Below are 21,146 nucleotides of genomic sequence, written 5' to 3'. Positions count from 1 at the left end.
AAAGTCCCGGCCGTAGTCCTTGAGCCGAGGGGGAGAGTGGGGTTTGAAGGTCCCATTTTTCTGTTTTTCGATTATACTTGGTCAACCAGATCTTGACAGTAGAAAAAGGCGGCAAATTTGAAAAATGTAGGCGCGAAGGGATATCGTCCCATAGAAAATTTAAATTTCGCGCCTTTTTTTACTGACAAGATTTGGTTGACCAGCTATATATTCTTATCTCGGAAACTATAGCTGGTCAAGCAGAAAAAAGGCACGAAATTCAAATTTTCTATGGGACGATATACCTTTGGGCCTACATTTTTCAAATTTGCCGCCTTTTCCTACTGACAAGATTTGGTTGACCAGCTATAGTTACTTGAACGATAACCTTATTTTTTTTACAATGGCAGCCCATCAATAAATAAATGTCATAAGTATATAGGATGGTAGGATTCGTCAACTGTCAAGTCAATTGTCAATGTCAAGTTAAATGCATCGTGCGGCACTGCCCGTCTGGCGTCTGTATTTTATTTGCAGTATTTTAATTTAATGATGTTATAGGCTATTATTTACATAAAAAATATCAGATATGATATTTGTTATCAGTTGCTATCATACTTATCCAGCGTTAATCCGCTATATCGATATTTTTATCGAAATCAGTCTATAAAAAGCAAGTTTGAATTGAAGTGTTAGTTTAATTTACTCGGTTAGGTTAGTCCACGTCTGTCCACTGGCCGAAGTATATTAAATAAAGGAAAATGGCTGTGTCTATACACAATAATATAGTTTACGGGCCGGAGGAACGGCTAATTCCAGCCCACTTGTCGTACCCACAGTTTTTGTTTGACCAGCTGAAAAAGGGTGGAGAGAAAGCAGCCCTAGTAAGTACCGCAATGCAGACATTATTATCTGGTGACTGCATTTCCTTTTTAGGTACTAAAGTTTATAGAGGAAGTTGGGTCATATAGTGTTTTAATTTTATTGACGCAATCATATTTGACTTAATAATTTCAGATAATATTTATCAAATTGTCCATAAAAGTATGTGTAATCTGTAATGTTTAACTTAGCAACACATCGTTTTAAACACCATTAACACTAAGATTCCGGTTCTTTCTGCGGCTTTCGGGTGCTATGAGTAACATTGTCATGTCCGCTGCTGTTCATTTATTTTGCTTGTTATATTAACTTAAAATTTACAGATATGCGGCGAGACTGGAAACTCTTTGACATACAAAGATATCTTGCAACAAAGCGTGAACCTGGCGGTTTCACTGCAGAAACTTGGCCTGAAGAAGGGGGAGGTGGTTGCCCTGTGCAGTGAGAACCGGTTTGAGTTCCCGGTGGCTGCCCTCGCTGCCATGTACTGTGGTGCTGTGCTGTGCACACTTAATGTCACTTATTCTCCAGGTATGACATTTTTTTTATGATTTCCCTTCAACAGATCTATAAAAGTTTAAACCAAATGATTTATAACACTTCATGCAATTTTTACAGTAAAATAAACATTCTGGGTTGTTATAAGATAATTACTGATTTTCATAGAAATTTCAAGGAAGAAATGTTTCTAAATGTTTAAAAATGTATATATGACACCTTTGCAACTGCAAGAATCCACATGCTGTAGTAATCACTTACCATCAAGTTTTCCATATACATACAGTTAGCAGCAGAAGATGCTAAGCTGGTGATGTGTTCAAAATTATCTTGACGCAACATTTTTGTTAACAGAATAAGAGTGTGTCAAGGACATTTTGAACAACTCGCCCGCTTAGCAACTTCTGCTGCTGACTGTACCTACTTGTTTGCCACCAACATGGTATAGTATAAAAAATAAAAAAAAGTAACATAATGATTTTAAATAGATGCCTTGGCAATCTAAAATATTTATGTAAAAAAAATAGTCATATTTTAAGGGAGGAGGGAGGCCTTTGCCCAGCAGTGGGATACTGTAGGCTCATACAAAAATAATTAAATATTCATTTATTTATTTATGTAAGTAAGTACATATATTAATGTAAATAAATATGAGATCTTTTATTTTAGGTGAAATTACTCACATTCTAAAAATTACGAAACCAAAGATAATATTTACTTCACCGATCACGGCTCAGAACATGCAAGACTGCAGTGCAGGATCCTCTGTGGAGAAAATAGTGCTATTTGGAGATTACGATGTTATCCCAGGCTTTATGTTCAACGACTTGGTCAAAGAGCAAGCAAGTGTGGAGAACTTTGACTTGGCGGATGTTGGCGGAAATGACACACTGGCTGTTATGTGTTCGTCTGGAACCACAGGATTGCCTAAAGGAGTCATGCTTACACATATAAATTTCCTGACCTTGTCTCAGCATATGAAGTAAGTTGATTAAAATGATAAACATACTTTTACTTGAAGGATAAAAAATTATCATTATATGAGGGATATAAAAAGTTTTCTTCTGCCCTAAAATTAGATAAAATTTATGAATAGCGGAAAAAAATATTATCACAATAACAGAAGTCTTATAAGGAATTCAATTTTATCTATACTGTTAAATTTAGAAGATACAAGGTTTGAAATTTAAACAACATATTATTATTTATTTTCAGATATTATGTGGAGACATCAACAGAGTCAAACAATATTGAAATAAAGAATTTCTTAGCTTTAATACCTTGGTTCCACGCCTATGGTTTTATTACAACTTTTGGTGTGTTATCCTTCCATCTTGAAATTGTGTTCCTGACTCGCTTCGAAGATAAGTTGTTTTTGGAAACTATTCAAAATTATAAGGTAAATAAATCTTTAATTCTAATTTCTAATATGTAAGTACTGTAAGTAGTCAAGAATGGGCTATCATTGCTTATGCTTAATACCTTTAAACGGGCAATTCTTGTTTATTTATGTATGTATCTATATATATTTCTGGGATCTCGAAAACGGCTCTAACGATTTCGATGAAATTTACTATATGGAGCTTTTCAGGGGCGAAAAATCGAGTTAGCTAGGTCTCATCTCTGGGAAAACGCGCATTTTTGAGTTTTTATATATTTTCCCTCCCAGATATTATGATATATTTAATTTGATACTAGGAATTGGTATTATAGTAACTTATTTAAATATGTCATTCATACCTACTAAATATCCAATACGCTACGATAGATTAATCCATTTTTTTATACCTACTATACTTACACCCATTGCAATCAATCCTTTAACGGCCATCATAAGGGAGTCAGTAATTGCGCAACATTGAACCCTATCCCTGTGAAATAAAGTTCAAAATTATTCACAATTTCTCCTAATTATATGCGTTTTATGTAACCAGGTAAACATGATGACGCTTGTGCCTCCACTGGCCGTGTTTCTGGCGAAGCACCCGCTGGTCCTCGAGTACGACTTGAAGTGTGTCAACGAAGTGTGGTGCGGCGCGGCGCCGCTCTCCGCAGAGATACAAAATGCTGTGTCACAGAGGTATAGTATCTACTTTCACTAAAGATAAATTTCCAAGATGAGAATCTTCATGGGTTCATAAAATATGTTTTTACAGTACATATGGTGCTGCTTTCCCGAACTAGTGCGGGATTGAGCACTTTCCGTGCGTATATCGAAAGTTTAAAGTGCCATATGTACTGTAAAACTTTTAAATCGACACGAGTTGCGAATTACCTATTCGCACTTGTATCGTAAATAACTATTTTTTTATAAATTGCGACACTACGTGTAAAAAAACACTTCACTTACCTACAGAATATCGCCAAAGTTATGTCATTCTCATTTAATATTTATATTAGTGGTTCTTAACCGGTGGTCTGCGGACTGCAGGTATTCTGGAAGCACCTGAAGTGGTCCTGCGCGAAGTAAAACAGCACAATCCTTAGTTGACTTTATTTATCATTGGAATTTTACTATCAGACAGTTAGGTTCTTGGCAATAAAAAAAAAATACCGAGTGAAGAGATCCATTATCACTATAGTTCGTTTTTTGGGGGAAATGGTAATTTTTTGCCTATTTTCTTGAATAACTGCTAAACTATTTTTCCTAAAATTATAAAATATATTTTAGATTCTTACAATAAGCTCTTTCATTTGATATGTAACACGATATAGTTTAAAAAACTTTATTTTTTAATTTTCTAATTTACCCCTCAAAAATGGACTCCATATTTAAAATTCATTTATTAACGTTACACGTCCATCTTTGGGTCACAAACTTACATATGAGTGCCAAATTTCAACTTAATTGGTCTAGTAGTTTCGGAGAAAATAGGCTGTGACAGACGGACGGACAGACAGACACACGAGTGATCCTATTAAGGTTCCGTTTTTATATCCTTTTGAGGTACCGAACCCTAAAAAACGAACTATAGAAACTTTTCGAGAGTTATTAATGTTTTTGCTTATAAACACAATAATGCCTACAACTAATCCTACTTGTTGCAGGTTAGGCATAAACTTCATCCGGCAGGGCTACGGTCTGACGGAGGTGACGATGGCGTGCTGCGTCGACCTCTCCGCCAAGCGCCGGCTCGGCTCCTGCGGGACTCCGGCCCCGGGCATGAAGATTAAGGTAAAACACAGTCACACACACACGTGTGTGACGTTCATCTGAACGCCTTGAATTTAAATGTGTATACGGAACAATTTCGGTCACTTCCAAAGTTACCTCCATCTCTGGCGCAACAATCGCAATATTAATAATGCACGCAGGTGTGTGTGAGAGCAAAATATTTCCCTTTTCCAAGCATAGTACAATTTATCGACCACATACCTACGTATTTAACCTAAACGTATTTGGTTTTTTGGGGAAAATCTTGATCTCTACGGCTTGGAAACAGTAAAATTATATATTCAATTTCGATAAGAGAGCAGTGTTGCACGGCCTACGGGCCGATGTTCTTCTGAACGAGGCATTTGGGCGTTTTTTTTTTGGTGTCCCCTACAGTGTACACTTTATTTTCAAATTTGGTATTTTTTATGTTATTTCAACTCAAAATCACGAGCTCTTTCTATCCTAATAGGAGAAAAAAAGTGTCCTAAGGTTTTTATTTCCATTACGTCACCATTTTTCATAGACTTTGTATGGCGGTCGCGGAATGGAAAGATCGAAAAATGTATGGAAATTTTGGGACACTTTTTTTCTTCTATTAGGATAGACAGAGCTCGTGATTCTGGGTAGAAATAACATAAAAATCCCAAATTTGAAAAAAAAAGTGTAGAGGACAACAAAAAAAACCGGCCAAGTGCGAGTCGGACTCGCGCACGGAAGGTTCCGCACCATCAACAAAAAATAGAGCAAAACAAGCAAAGAAACGGTCACCCATCCAAGTACTGACCCCGCCCGATGTTGCTAACTTCGGTCAAAAATCACGTTGTATTCCTATAACCCCCACTTAAATCTTTATTTTATTCTGTTTTTAGTATGTGTTGTTACAGCGGCAACAGAAATACATCATCTGTGAAAATTTCAACTGTCTCGCTATCACGGTTCGTGAGATACAGCCTGGTGACAGACGGACGGACGGACGGACGGACAGCGGAGTCTTAGTAATAGGGTCCCGTTTTTACCCTTTGGGTACGGAACCCTAAAAACGCCCATTTGACAATTTGAGAATTTGCGCTGGCTTCATCAAAAATGACCACAAACTTAGTCTAAAATGACCTGAGCCTATTTTCTACAATATTTCTTAGGTGATAGACATCGAAACCGGCAAAAGGAAGGGCGTGGGCGAGGAAGGCGAGCTATGGATCAAGTCGCCGCTCCGCATGAAGGGCTACATGGCCGACCAGGAGGCCAGCGCGGCGCTGCTCGACCATGACGGCTACGTGCGCACGGGCGACATCGGCTACTACGACATAGAGGGCGCCTTCTACATCGTCGATAGGCTTAAGGAGCTCATCAAGTACAACGGCTTTCAGGTAGGTACAACATATGTAATACAAATGGCAACACATTTGAACACACTTTGGTGGTCCTTTTTTCCACAGGCAAGAAGGTAGACAAATAATCAGTTAAATATCTTTTCTCAAAAATGGACGGCAAAGTTGACGTTGCCGGTTAAAAAATAGGTCGCGAAGTGCGTAGTTTATGGTCAGTCAAAAATTAAAAAGTTTAAAACATGTCAGTCTCGATTTCGGTACTGCAATGTTGCATACAAATTCCATCGATTGTCGAGTTCCAAACTTTTTAAAAGTTGAAATGGCCATATCAAATGAAGGCATAGGTCCGTTAAACAGCCAAACAGATGATCAGTACTAATTATTATAATGTTGGTACCGCGGCTATTTAAGTGTCTCAAATAGGTTGGCGTATTTTCAGCAGAAAAATACACTTCAATTTTTTTTAAAGGCCGCAAAGCAAATCAATTCAATTTTTAATGGTTTTACTTTTTCTGTGAAAATTAGAACGTTGATTCTGTAAAATATTTCTATTTCTTGCACCATTTTTGAGAAAAGCACTATATATGACTCGGCTGGAAGGCTACTTGCTGGCTTCGGATTCAATTAAACGGACTCCCAAGGTCGTCCGTTTAAAACGAATCCTCAGCGAGCAAGTAGCTACTCCGAACCTCGACAATAATGTACTATTATCGGCTTTATCCCACTGTTGGATTGAGGAATTTCATGAACGAGGATTTTTAGTCTCTTCTCTAAACATTCTACATACATCATAGAAACGCGTAAATCATCGCTCCGCTTGAAGGTTTATAATGTTTATATGAGGGGCTCCTTCGACCAGGAGAGCTATGTGTGCATGGCGATATTGGCTATTAGTTTAGGATAATGCCTGACATTGTCTTGAATCTATTGCCTAAATTACCTAATTAACTAATATCTAGTTAATGGCGTGGAAAAACAATGACCCATTTTTGTCAGCCCGATGCCCGAGTGTTTGTGTTTTGTTTTGTTGTACGACATTTTCCGGTTTAAGGTGGTTCGACTAGGTTACTCAAAGCTTAACCCTCGCTAGATGGCGCCACTTTCGCAAAATTTCATGTTTTATTTTTTTGTGGAATGGTCTTGTTATTTGTATACTTAAAAGTATGTTTAGCGAACTCTTTAAGTAAATATTGAACTATTAAAATAAACATTGAATACTTCATTGTTCATAAACCACCCTTTAAAGTCGACGGAGTGTTGCTGTCATGCTTTTTCCTACTACAACTCACACATGCAAACAGTGTTTCCGTGATGCTTGTAGTAGACAATTTCACACAACGTAAGTATGCTGCAATAGCGTTATGGTATGTTCGTGGAAATACGTGCAAGAGGATTGGGGTTCAAGACTGGTGCGAGTAGGTAATTTGATTTTGTTTATTTTTGTCCCTTTTGTGTTATCTTAACGAGTAATCATTATATATATATATTTATTTATATATTTGGATGATATCAGAAACGGCTCTAACGATTTCGATGAAATTTGCTATAAGGGGTTTGATCTCTTAGCTAGGTCTGATCTGTGAGAAAACGCGCATTTTTGGGTTTTTATATGTTTTCTGAGCTTTGGTCGGTCTCTCAGATATTCAATCTCTTCTTCCTCGCGTGGGGTCCGCTTGGCAACTAATCCCAGAATTGGCATGGGCACTAGTTTTTACGAAAGCGACTGCCCTGACCTTCCAACCCAGAGAGTAAACTTATCGGGATTAGTCCGGTTTCCTCACATTGGTTTCTTTCACCGAAAAATAGGTATCGGTATATAAATAAGTTCCGGTAAATAGGTATCAAATGATATTTCGTACAAAAGTTCCGAAAAATCATTGGTACGACGGTACCTACGAGCCGGGGTTAGAACCCGCGACCTCCGGATTGCAAGTCGCACGCTCTTTCCGCTAGGCCACCAGCGCTTCCCCCAGATATTCAGTATCATCATCATCACTATCACTATCACTACATAGTATAAAACAAAGTCGCTTTCCTGTCAGTCTGTCTGTATGCTTAGATCTTTAAAAGTACGCAACGGATTTTCATGCGGTTTTTTTAATAGATAGAGTGATTCAAGAGGAAGGTTTATGTATAATTTGTTAAGCCGTGCGAAGCCGGGGCGAGTCGCTATTATCAAAAAATTACTTTATCAACATTTTCAAAAAAAAAAAAATCAATAACCTGATTTTCACAGATTATGATCTTTTTGGGTTCTTCCAACTCAGAATCACTAGCATATTCTTGTTGAATCCTGAAGCTAATATAAAAACTATGTCCCAAATATTTGTATAGAAGTTTTAGTTTCCGCTACGTCACGCAGGCTGGGAAACATTTTTGATACTAAAACCTGACGTAATGACCGACATTTTAGGATATCTTTTTATGCTAGGATGGAGAATACCTACTGACGATTCTTAGTAGAATGAGCCCAAGGAAGTCCAGGTTTGTAAGTGTCAGGTATCAGGTTTTTTTTAAAGCGCTAATAGTTTGTTCTACAAGTAAAGCAATCCCTTACTCCCCAGCCTCTAATAAAGTAGTAGGTAATTGTAAAATAAAAGGAAAACTTTTTTTTATTATGAATTCAAGTACCTACAGTACATTTTTTCATATTTGTTATCCGTAGTAGTCCCTGTACCTGAAAGAAATATAATTATCATGAATCATGATAGGAAAAAATCTCTAGTGTAATAGGAAGAAAGATGATGCAACAATATGGATTCTAATAAAGTTATAATCAAGTTATAATTTACTTACCTGGTAGTAACTAGTAATAATTGTGTTTTTCATTCATAGACAAAATTCCATTATTTTCAACCACAGGAAATTTTATACATTTCTTTTTTATTGCTGTGAGGATGTCCTGATTGTAAAAATCAAAGAGATTAGGTAGAGTATAATTTCTAATTATCTTTGTAAAAATTAAACGAATACGCTTAGCCCATACTTAATCAATCGATTTTTGAAAATAAGAAAAATAAAAATAAAAAAAACAATACGAAATTTAGGTGTAAAAAAAATACAAAAAGTTATGTCCCAGCATACAATGACTGGGGATAGAACCGGGAACCTTCCGTTTGTAAGCAAAAAAGCGACTGTTTACAAAACGCACCATGATAGTTCTTAGCTAAGCTGACGAAATTCGGGTACTTATTCAACAAAATCGGGTAGGTCAACAAAATTGCACTAAACATGACGGCACTTCAAATTCACGCCGTGGTCAGCCCGGCAACGTCGGAAATGGTATGGCAACGTCGCAAATGTATCCGTACACGACATTTGTGACGCACACATACGTAAAATTGATGAAAAGTTAACTATGATTTTTGCATGATTTCTGTATGAAACATTGTTTTCCTATTCATTTAGCAAAAATGAATATTCGAAAGAAGATAAATGCGGAAATATTTATGTAGTAATAGTGTGTAGTTACTTAATGAAAGTCGATTGAATTTTGTATGAAAATCGAACCACCTTAACAACCTTTGGCCTGACGAGAAAATTTATTGTCTACACATCACGTGTACGTGTGCAGTTCGCTATTGATTAGGTTTATTAGAAAGATTTTGACATAATCATATTTATTACATATATCATATTAGGTAATTATTAAAGATTACATATTTAGGTATGTACATCCAATAAAAATCATTAGGGCTAAGAAGGCTAAGGTTTCGCAGCGAGGCGAAGATAATATAATACCGCCATATTATCTTCGCCTCGCTGCGAAAGTCGCAAACCTGAACCAAATAAATTATGACCAACGAAAATGCGGGCAAACAATACATTATGACTTAAAATTATTTGGGAAACAATAGAGTCCCAAAAAACACTTGTGGTTGGGTACAATACAACATTTACTTATCTTCCGCCTCGAGCTAAAATACTGGTGGGCCAAAAACAGTATCAAATACTTAAACAGATCTTAGGTACCTTTATGTTAAATACCTATCCATTGCATTTTTAGGTGATATGCACTTTTACGAGAATAACACAATAACAAATCGCGGAAAATTCCGTAAACCACTGATAAGGAGATTGAAGGTTATAGATGGTTATACTTTTGAGGGTAACTGAATAACGATGATTAATAGATTGACTCTGTTTATGCCTGATTGCAGTCTAGACATAGTTAATGCCTAAACGATTACTATTTATGATAACAATAACATGGTAATGTTATATTTTTGAAGCATGGCGTAAACCATTGTTCATTGTTATATTATCATCACTTTGGATAGGATATTCGTTTCGCCTTAATTGCTTTAAAGAATTGTGAATGTGTATTATCATATAACATAACAAATAACAATAGACTTGTTAACCTTGAATGTTATACATATCTTTAGGGCATCGCATCATATTCATATGTGAATATCGAAAACGCAGTTGGAACGTTTTGAATACACTACTAGGTACCAGTGGCGGCGCGTCCATGAAAGTCGATTCCCACCGGCTTGCCTGTTTTTGGACGTTGGAGCAGAGTTGTAAAGACAATATGTGACCCAAATTAGCCCCGGCTTGCCTATGAATATGTTTGATGCGCCGCCACTGCTAGGTACTTCCATGTAGCCTGTAAGGGCGCCAATAAGCTATACTACCTTCACTGACTGTACATAGTGTACATGGAATTCTACTTCTTTACAGTCATGATCATGAATGTTTTATCTGAAAATCACAATTATTTATAAGGTTTACCTCTCGAGTCGAATGATGGTCCCAAATATGACAGTTTATTTTTATATAGAGTAGCTGTCACCACAGACAACATATACTTTATGCTGTCACTTAAAAAACTTGTATAGTAATTTTTTGGAAGTTAAGCACATTAATTTATTTAGGAATGTAGGATTTAATTATTTATTATATTTCGAATTAAGCCCAACCATAAGAGATTTTGAGACTTGAAAGAACTGTCATAGGGAGCACCATTCGGTGCGAGAAGTTATACACCCCTGGTAGTTAGAGAACATAAAACGCTCTCCTATTGACTCAATTTCCCCTGTGGGTTATGGGAATGTCAGAAGGCAGTTCTATTCGTTAACAATGAAAAAAACATATTTTTTTTAAATTTCGGGTCGGCAAATCGTGCCTCGCGAGATAAATTCCTTTGGTGGCCTGTTAATTAGACCTCCACCAAGGTACAGTGGCCAGACGCCCTGTTTCATGCTCTCAAAATTCTATAAATAGTTACCTTTTTCCGGGACTAGCTTTACTTCAAAGATAGACATCCCTAATCATGATTAGTGAATGTTTAAAATTCAGGAATGAATTAATTGTTGATACTACGGCAGGCAACTTAAAAAAAGAGTGAATTAGTATTTAAAATATTCTAAGCGAAGTAACAAACAATTTATTAAAAACCAGCCAAGTGCGAGTTGAACTCGCGCACGGAGGGTTCCGCACCATTAACAAGAAATAGATCAAAACAAGCAAAAAAAAACAAGCAAAAAAACGGTCACCCATCCAAGTACTGACCCCGCCCGACGTTGCTTAACTTCGGTCAAAAATCACGTTTGTTGTATGGGAGCCCCACTTAAATCTTTATTTTATTCTGTTTTTAGTATTTGTTGTTATAGCGGCAACAGAAATACATCATCTGTGAAAATTTCAACTGTCTAGCTATCACGGTTCGTGAGATACAGCCTGGTGACAGACGGACGGACGGACGGACGGACAGCGGAGTCTTAGTAATAGGGTCCCGTTTTTACCCTTTGGGTACGGAACCCTAAAAGTTGCCGTTCTGCAGGTGGCCCCAGCGGAGCTAGAAGCCCTGCTGCTGCAGCACCCGGGCGTGGCTGAAGCCGGCGTGGTGGGCGCGCCCCACGAGAGCGCGGGCGAGCTGCCCACCGCCTTCGTGGTGCGCCAGCCCGGCGCCGCCGTCACCGAGCGGGAGCTGCAGGACCACGTGGCCAGCAAGGTAACGTAACCTGATGTCATTGAGGTATACAGTGTGTAAACCCAATACGGGCGTGGCTGAAGCCGGCGTGGTGGGCGCGCCCCACGAGAGCGCGGGCGAGCTGCCCACCGCCTTCGTGGTGCGCCAGCCCGGCGCCGCCGTCACCGAGCGGGAGCTGCAGGACCACGTGGCCAGCAAGGTAACGTAACCTGATGTCATTGAGGTATACAGTGTGTAAATCCAATACGGGCGAATATTTAAACGGTGGTTAGCATAGGACCTAAAAAGTATATTGAGATAGATTTTACTTAGAAATGCATTGAAAATTATAACCATACAAAATAATTCGGCCCGCAATGTAATACACCACACACGTTACGGGATACGAGCTTTTTAAAGTAACTGTCAACGCTTGTTGGCAGTTACTATGAAAAGCTCGTATCTCGTAATGTCATTATCATCTTGTTTCTTAATGTTTACAGTACATTGCTGCTCGGTACATGTGGAAAAAAATTAATCACGGGGTCATAATTAAGTGTAACTTAAAAAAAAACATCTTAATTAATGATAAGACGGGTAAATTCTATATCTGGTTTAATTTATTGCCCGTATTTGACTTACACACTGTATACAAGAGACGACATCTCGAACAAAATGTTTCCGCACCTCAGAGAAGTGCATGCATGCATGCGAAGCCGAAAATTGTTAATAAAGACGCCACGAGTATTTTTTGACTCAGTTAAACAACGTTGCATACAATACTTTTTCTACGACCAAACATTTACTTTGAAAACTAAATAATAGTAAATCAACAGTTATTCCATTGCTTACCGGTGAAATGTTATTCCATCCCTTTTATTATATTTTCTTGTGCTATTGTTGCAACTTTTTAACACGCATGAAGGCATTTTTTAATTTTTTTTTTTAATTTTCTGTACATGTGTGGCATCTCGTCAGTGGTCGGTGACGTACTAAAAGCAAAGAAGTGCATGCACTTCTCTGAGGTGCGGAAACATTTTGTTCGAGATGTCGTCTCTTGTATATACCTCAATGCCTGATGTAAACAAAAATATCAGTACATATCAGTCAGGGGCAGCTGAAGCGGGCGTAACGAGCGCACCGGTACTAATCAGGAGTTGCAGAAAGAACATACATACAGTATCCATCCCCCTCTATTTAGTATTTACGTAGTGCAATTTGTGTGAGACGCCGAATATTTCGCCGTGAAACTGTCCACATCTTTCGTCGTTCGCTAAGGTAAGTAAGGTCGCTACTTTCACCCTGTTTAGGCACTCCTTCCTACTCGTACCCCTATATATGTATATATATTTGGTACACACAATCTTTATTACATATTAGGTATACAATACTTAACAAACTAGTGTGTTCACTTTTCAACCTTTTTGCAGGATGCGCAGATCTTGGGCACCAATGGTGCATGTAGAGGAATCGAGTTGACCAATATCACTAACAACAGAGACATAGTGACATTCAAAATGCAAGACACCAAAACTAAGACTGCCAAATCATTTGTGATTCGGGATGAAGTTACGAATATTCTTAACAACAACCCGAAAAATATTGTTTTGGCAAGTAACACTATCATAACAGCCAAGTCTCACGAGGATGTACACCACGCCTCGTCAGCATCACACCAGCAACATCAGTCACTTTACACATATCCACAGCCGGGCTCCCGTGATCCTCCAGTTAACAATGAGCATTGCACTCCTGAGAAAATCAAAATTGATACCCAGACAAAATCTTCCAGCACACTGCCTTCCAAGTCACTGTTTTGTGCTCATTATCTTCATTATATTATCATTATATTATCATTATCAACTACCATTGTACACAGCAGCCAGATCGGAGATTGGCCACAGTCTGCACTTGGTGGATCAAATTCTCAACCTCTAATGCCTTCTCAGCAGGAAGTAAGGGCAAGTGAACTGTCTACCAGGGACACTGCATCCTTACAGCCAGGGTCAATTTCAGATATACAGCAAACTAATATTCGTGGACCTCGTGGATTAAGAACAGTTACAATAACCGGTAGCCCTAATATGACAAATACACATTTTGATGGTGGAACTGATAGAACAATTACAATAACCAATAGCCCTAATATGTCAAATGTGAAACTTCTATACAATGGTCAACCTGGTGGAAGAATAATAATTACAATAACCAATTGCCCTAATATGAACAACGTTAGATTTATTGTCAATGTTGATGCAGATGGTTCACAAATAAGAATTACATTAACCAATTGCGCTAATATGTCAAACGTTGCATATATTTTCAATACACATCGTGGAACAACAACAGCTACAATGACCAATTGCCCTAATATGTCAAATGTAGTGTTTCTTTTCAATGGTGGACATGGTGGAACAATAACACTTACATTAGTCAATCGCCCTAATATGTCAAACGATATTTACAAGTATGCCAACGGTATTTATTATTATTAATTCTTTATTTCAGATAATAAAAAAATATCCATAGAATTGTTAGTTTGGCTTATGACTACGTTAATTACTTAACTACTACTATATTAAATAACTAGTTAATTATTATTAGATCAACCCAAAATTTCAAGAAGGTACAATCCACCCTCTCTGGTATTTACTCCTAAATTTGTCACAAACATTTTTGGATCGCAAAATGTCCTTAGTATATTATAAAACGCAGGTAGGTATATATATTTCTGGAAATTACCCAATTTACCCGGCATTTACCTTTTCTACCCGAATGAGTGGGTTTAAATAAAAGTTCGAAACGGAGTTCGAAAAATTGTTCTCTTGATAGTCATATCCATATGAATTCATATGATAGTTAATGTGGGAGCCTTGCTCGGAAAACATATAAAAACTTAAAAATGCGCGTTTTCCTAGAGATAAGACCTAGCTAGATCCATTTTTAGCCCCCGTTAATCGTTACAGCCGTTTGCGAGATCCCCGAAATATATAAATATATACAAGAATTGCTCGTTTAAATATAAAAATATATAAAATATGAAAAATATAATATTTGTATACCTGAAATTAAAATGTACTAAGGAATTCGTTACGAATTATGAAATATCGTTACATGGAACATGAAAATTCTCAGGCGTAAAAGTTACACTAATAAAACATTAATAAAATGCGATAGTAATAATAATAATAAGAGGGCAGCTTGTGGCGAGCTGTTGGGGATTAACGACCCCACGGACCCGAGTGCTTCCGAGAGTCGGTCAGGGTCTCCGTCTCCGGCGTGTCTTCGTCGGTCGGAGTGGACCCCAAGGGGACCCGCAGGACTCTCAGCTCTGGCTTGCCTTAATTGGCCGTCCAGAGAGGAGTCGTTAGAGCTATATGCTCCAGGAGTGGAAGTGAAAGATGCATAAGACGCGAGTTGGCACAGTGGCTGTTAACAGCCACTGGGTAGAAAGCGGCGCACACCTCTCGACACCCCTGAGCCGCTCACACCGTTGTTGCTTCTGGTCGTCTTCGCGACGGCAGTTTCAGGGGCCCATCTAGTGCGCGGCAAGTCACCACATGCCTCGATAACTTGTGAACACATTGTTATGGCAGGTGTCCGTACGTCTTTGTAATAACCCAGTCTCATAGTCCACCCAAACTTCAATCCATAGACCGGTATACTGTTCTCTTTTTCTACAATAGTCCCAATGCCTGCTCCCAATTCCGTTAACTTCGGGATATGGTTACGTTTAAGAAAACTTAATGGCATTGTAAATTTTTACAACAATTTTTTTTAAATAATAAGTTAGGTAAATAAATGTTGCATATAGCGTTGTGGTAACACGGCCATTACATTTAACTCGAACCAAACAATTGAAAACTGTGACATATCAATGTCATTTCGAACACTCGATCGTCCAATAGAGGGCCGTTTTCTCAGGCTTTAGGTTACTTAGTTTTCGTTCATGTCGTCTCGGATATGGGTGAATATGGTATCGATGCATTCAGTGTAATGCCCTGAACACAAATATATGAGATGAAAAGCGCGAAAGTGGTGGGGGTAGTTGCTGTGACGTCATAAAGTCGGCAGTACAAACTTTTTTTTATTTTCTTTTAAACATACCATGTGGGGTACCAAATGAAAGGCCTTTCTGAGTAGATCACAAATATATAACATACTGTAACATTTTCAATACTTGGTCTAACAAATTATTAGAAAACGTTTAAAAATTGTACATACTTATTCACCCATATCCGAGACGACATGAGCGAAAATCGATTTCTAGAAGACTTTTATTTCGCTGGCCGGTCTACTAATAGTAGGTACTTAAGTTTAGTAGCAAATGTATGAACTCATACTAAACACTAATCAATATATAAGCACGCCCTTAGGCAAGTGTACACGCTCGTAGAGGCCTTATTATAAAAAAAATGATTATCTCCGAAATGGAGTTAATGAGAATACCGGTGTCTTTGAGAAAGTTACTTCATTTAAGCTCAGGAATGCACGCTTGAAATTAACGGAAATAAAAAAAGGTGTATAGGTATGTAATAAAAAATATAAAAAAAAAACAAAAAAAATATATTATATAGTATATATATACCTATTATTAAATAGTAAATAAAATTAAGCAATTACACTAAGAAAATACGATATAAAGAAATTATAAAAACAAAAAATAATTATATAAAGAATGAAATCCCTATTATATAGAGTATAGTGGGTGCCCAGTACTTAATAGATAACCTTCTAACAACCTTGAGCCCGGCACCTTCGGCTTGTCCAGAAAATGTACTTATAGGTCTAGTACTTAAAAGTTACGTGGTTTTCGACTTAATCGAACTTTTCTGTCTTTTTTTTAAAAGCTAGCACCTTACTTAACTTCATTCACCATCAAGGCCATATCTTTGTTTGTAAAAGATGTAAATAGCATGTGTTATACCATTTTAGAATCAGTATTAATAAAATATTTTTTAAACAGTTGTTTGAAAGTTTAGTAATAAGAACTTATCTATAAATTATGGCATGTAGGTATTTATTTACCAATTTTTACTAATATAAAACTACATTATAGATATATTCGGGAACACTAAAAGCAATTAGTTAAGTCATAAAGGGTCTTATTTGACACGAGATATGTCATAAATAATTATACAGTGTTAGATTTAATTAAGGTTACAAATAAAAATTCTAACTATAAATTAAAAAAAAGACTAACCGCTTCATGCCGTTCCCGGTGCAAAGGTGCCCATGATGCTCGCAGCATTTCCACGCTGGATCACCACGGACATATACATATGTATATTACTTCACATATTGATTAGTGATTACTTAAAGTCTGTAAAGCCATTTCCGTTAGTAATAGAAAAAACGGCAAATTTAAAAATGTAGGCGCGAAGGTAATCGTCCCATAGAAAATTTGTATTTCGCATTTTTTTTCCTACTGACAAAGTTGTTAGACCGGCTATACTATAAAATTACGTGTCATCACGCATAATATTACGAATTTACGACTAACTGTCTACTACTTAATTCTCTTTGACTGCTCTAAAGCAATTGCGGGCTGGCCGGCGCTGCGGAACCGGTCCTCGAGCGACGTCACCGCTCGGGCTCGATGGTATTAGTAGCCTGCGGGCATTTTTCTCTGTCACTAATTGTGTCTTAATGAGAGTAAAGGGGCCCACTGATTAACCGTTATAAATGATCAGTGGGCCCCTTAAAAGAGAAAGATCCCCGCAATTTGCGAATTTTGGTTTTCGCGGTAGGCCCCCTGTATCGTTTGTATTCTTTGACATAAGGAAATTCACTTTTAAGTTTTACCTATGTTACTCACAAGTGTTTTTATGTTGGTGATTTTTAGAGAGATAAAATATTTTTGTTATTTTAATAATAAATGATTTAAGAATAAAAGTTTTATTGCAACATGAATATTATCCAGATTAGTTACTATAAAATGGCGTATTGCACGCGATTTTAACAGCCTTATTTTGTATTCTTATTTGAAGTTTACTGTAGTTCGTATGATAAGTAGGCACTACTCCACACCGTACATGGGCAATGCCTCGTTCACATCTATTCCAGTAGCATTTCAGTCCAGTGATCGAATCCAGCACTGAACCGAATAGAATCTTTTACATTAATTCCAGTCATTTTCATCATCTAGTGAATTTTTGGAGACTGTTAATGCTGTTACCAAATAATCTATACATTTTCACTATTTAACATTTGATCCAGCAGAGGATTGATGGTCTACATTACTCATTAGTCATTAGTGGCACTGGATCGGGCGAGCTGTAATCAAAAGTAGACCATCATTCCAGTAGCATTCCAGCGCTGGATTCGATCACTGGACTGGAATGCCACTGGATTAGGTCGATGTGAACCGGGCATAAGTAATGACGGGCCGGACAAAAGTAGTAGGTATAAGTACTTACATATATTACGAGTAACACGTTTGTGCGTGGCCTTAAGGCGGTTTTTCGGTTTATTATTGGTTATCGCACGCCCAGAACTTGTAGACACCTTCTAACCATTTTGTACGTGTTTTGTACGTAGCGTAAAGTAGCGTAGTGAGTTAACGTGAGTAGTCAATTGAATTTGTTGTCCAGAAATAAACCAAGGTATTTGACAGGACAGATATACATACTCATATTATAACCGCCCATTTTATGGTTCCTCGAGGCCTCAAGGGTAACCTCATAACCTGCTATTGTATGAGAATAAATCTGTACCTATATCAATTACAAAGAATAGGTAGTAGTCTTGACAATGGCACTTCACATGAATCCTTTCAAACAGATAAATCTAACTATTCATGGCGAATCATCTAGAAAGGATAACCTTTGCCTTGTCGCCTTATTGTACACGTGTATGTAGATTGTAGATGTACCTACCTAGGTATGTTTCTTTGTGCGAGCACTGATTCTTCTGATGTAAATGCCATCATACACGAAGTTAGGAATAGACACTTCAAAATTGTAAGATTGATAGCAAATTATTCGTGTTTAAATTATGGTAAAATATTTTTTTGTACGGTGACATCTACATCAACTTCATTAGAAGCAGTGGAAAGGCGCGTGCTGGGACGAGCCGGCGCTTGTCTATATAGGATCTATTACAGCAGTGTTATTATAAATAAATAAATATTATAGGACATTCTTACACAGATTGACTAAGTCTCACAGTAAGCTAAAGAAGGCTTGTGTTGTGGGTACTCGGACAACGATATATATATTATACCTACAAATACATAGAAAACACCCAAAACTCAGGAACAAATATCTGTGCCCATCACACAAATAAATCCCCTTACCGGGATTCGAACCCAGGACCGCGGCTACACAAGCTGTGTCACTACCCCTAGGCCAGACCAGTCGTCAAAATACCTACCTAGTATGTATTCATACAATATAGTTGTTCTCATGTTGTTCTACTCCAGCGTTTGTATGAAAAGGCGTTCTCGCAAAGTCGTACACTTTCGTCTTTGGGCAATTGCACGTCGCGTTCCTTTAAGGGTGGTTTCAGACTAGCGCAGGGGCGTATTTAGAAATTTGGCGCCCCGGGCCAATACGTTTCGCCGCCCCAGAAGTCAAGGAAGAAAAACAAAATGCAATCCGCTAGGGGCGGCATAGGGGCGGCATATGCCGCCCCTGAGGGTTGGCGCCCCGGGCCATGGCCCGGATGGCCCTAGGGTAAATACGCCCCTGGACTAGCGTATTTGTCTGCGCGTATACACGTACACGCACTAGTTTTTACGAGCTTACACGCGCGTTTCTTATCCCTACATTTGGTCTATACCTACAATACAAGCGTACGCGTACGTGTAGTATAAAACGCTAGTCTCTAACCGACCTAACGCGCCGTTGACGCGCGTTTGTATTGATTCGCACGCAAGTCAGCCGTAGCTTGTAGACCTTGCATTTGCACATTGACGTTGACGCGATGTTAACGCGCGTTTTTAGTGATTAGTGATACCTTGGAGGATACAACTAAACGGAGTAGCCATTAACAGGTTTTCCCCTCTGTCGAAAATAGGCGGCCAACGGTCATAAACAATGTATGGACTGACGTTTATCTGACATGGCTATTTTTACGTTACGCATACATTTGACGTTCCCCTCCCCCGCAAAAATCGGCAGACTGTTTTGTACAGAAAATTACAGACATGGCGTCTCCGTTTGATTATATCCTCCAAGAGTGATACAGACGCGATGCTAAAACGCGCGTTTGTATCGATACAGAGGGGCTACCGCGAACCACGTTCGACGTGTTGCCTCTCTGTCGCACTTGTAAATTCGTACGTAAGTGTGACAGAAAGGCCACACGTCGAACGTGGTTCGCGGTAGGCCCTCAGACGCGCTGGGCAATTGCGTTTTTGAGCAGACTCCTCAATAGTAGCACAATGGCGTCAATTAATTTTTAAGAAAAATAAAGAAACTAAATACTCGGCGAAACTAAATACTAAGGAAATGGCGCCCTAAATAATTTTCTACAATTTCTTGTCGGACTATAGGAGTGTAGCTCCGCGCCCGCACCCCTCCCCGGCAGTCTAGACAACACGCGCCGTCAACGCGCGTTTGTATCGCAACAAACTGCTTCGCGGAATGAAAAACGGGGTGTGTAAAGGCCCTTATCTTAGCTCATACTCTCGCAAACGCACTCCCACTTTGTCAGTAGAAAAGGGCGTGAAATTAAATTTTGTATGAAAGGTCAATCCTTCTAGCTTAATTTTTTAAATTAGCCGCCTTTTTCTACTGACGGAAATGGCTTGCCAAACTATAATAACTCTTCTATTTCTTTTCAGGTGTCACCCGCCAAGCATTTGAGGGGAGGTGTTATATTCCTCAACGACATTCCCAAGAACGCTTCCGGTAAAATCTTGAGGCGAGAATTGAAAGTTTTATTAAAAACGCATAAAAAGAGCAAGCTTTAAAGTACAAATAAACCAAAGAGATTATCTACATTGTAGTTATTTTGTTTTAAGAGCTTTGACATTGTAATTTGTTGTCACGTGATTATAATTTATTGTAGTAGATTAAAACTGCCAAATATATACTGTTACCAGTAATTTATTACGTTTTTTAATTATCACATCATCATAAATATAATATTACGTAATTATCTCTGGTGAACCATAAAGTACGTCTTACGAATATTGATTACCCCTTCACTCCATTTTTTAACCTCGTTTGGCATGTCTGGAAGATTGAGTCCATAGCTCCCAAAAGAATAATTAATTACTTAAGCCACTGTTCAAAGGAATTAATATCAAGAATATTTCGTTCAATTTTAACCGATAAGAACCATCACCTCGTTTTGTCATGCTGCTTGGCTGCGTGTGCGTAGACGTGCACGTGAGCGTGCGCTAAAATCTTTGAGCCGCGCAGGCGCGCACGCACAC

The 21,146-nt window shown here is 38.2% G+C and overlaps 2 protein-coding genes across 2 annotated transcripts in view; one reads left to right on the top strand and one right to left on the bottom strand.

Moving 5' to 3' along the window:
• The window catches only part of LOC134655923 (uncharacterized), a 65,456-nt gene that overhangs the window by 11,276 nt on the left and 33,034 nt on the right, over positions 1–21,146 (bottom strand). The window lies entirely within an intron of this gene.
• On the top strand, positions 504–20,810 carry LOC134655868 (luciferin 4-monooxygenase-like). Its single transcript, XM_063511358.1, has 9 exons — positions 504–863; positions 1,185–1,392; positions 2,029–2,341; positions 2,575–2,758; positions 3,294–3,439; positions 4,408–4,534; positions 5,656–5,883; positions 11,633–11,803; positions 20,550–20,810. The coding sequence occupies exons 1-9, from the start codon at positions 741–743 to the stop codon at positions 20,676–20,678; spliced, it is 1,629 nt and encodes a 542-aa protein (XP_063367428.1). The 5' UTR covers positions 504–740; the 3' UTR covers positions 20,679–20,810.

The sequence above is a fragment of the Cydia amplana genome, chromosome 17, assembly GCF_948474715.1.
Source record: "Cydia amplana chromosome 17, ilCydAmpl1.1, whole genome shotgun sequence".
Lineage (NCBI taxonomy): Eukaryota > Metazoa > Arthropoda > Insecta > Lepidoptera > Tortricidae > Cydia > Cydia amplana.
The sequence above is the reverse complement of the archived record's forward strand: the minus strand, read 5'-3'. Positions and strand labels throughout refer to the sequence as shown.

Excerpts from the sequence above, each read along its gene's own strand:
- LOC134655868 (XM_063511358.1), top strand. The coding sequence starts at position 741 with ATGGCTGTGTCTATACACAATAATATAGTTTACGGGCCGGAGGAACGG. Across the intron at positions 1,393-2,028 it reads TAATGTCACTTATTCTCCAG|GTGAAATTACTCACATTCTA; the intron begins GTATGACATTTT and ends CTTTTATTTTAG. Across the intron at positions 2,342-2,574 it reads ACCTTGTCTCAGCATATGAA|ATATTATGTGGAGACATCAA; the intron begins GTAAGTTGATTA and ends ATTTATTTTCAG.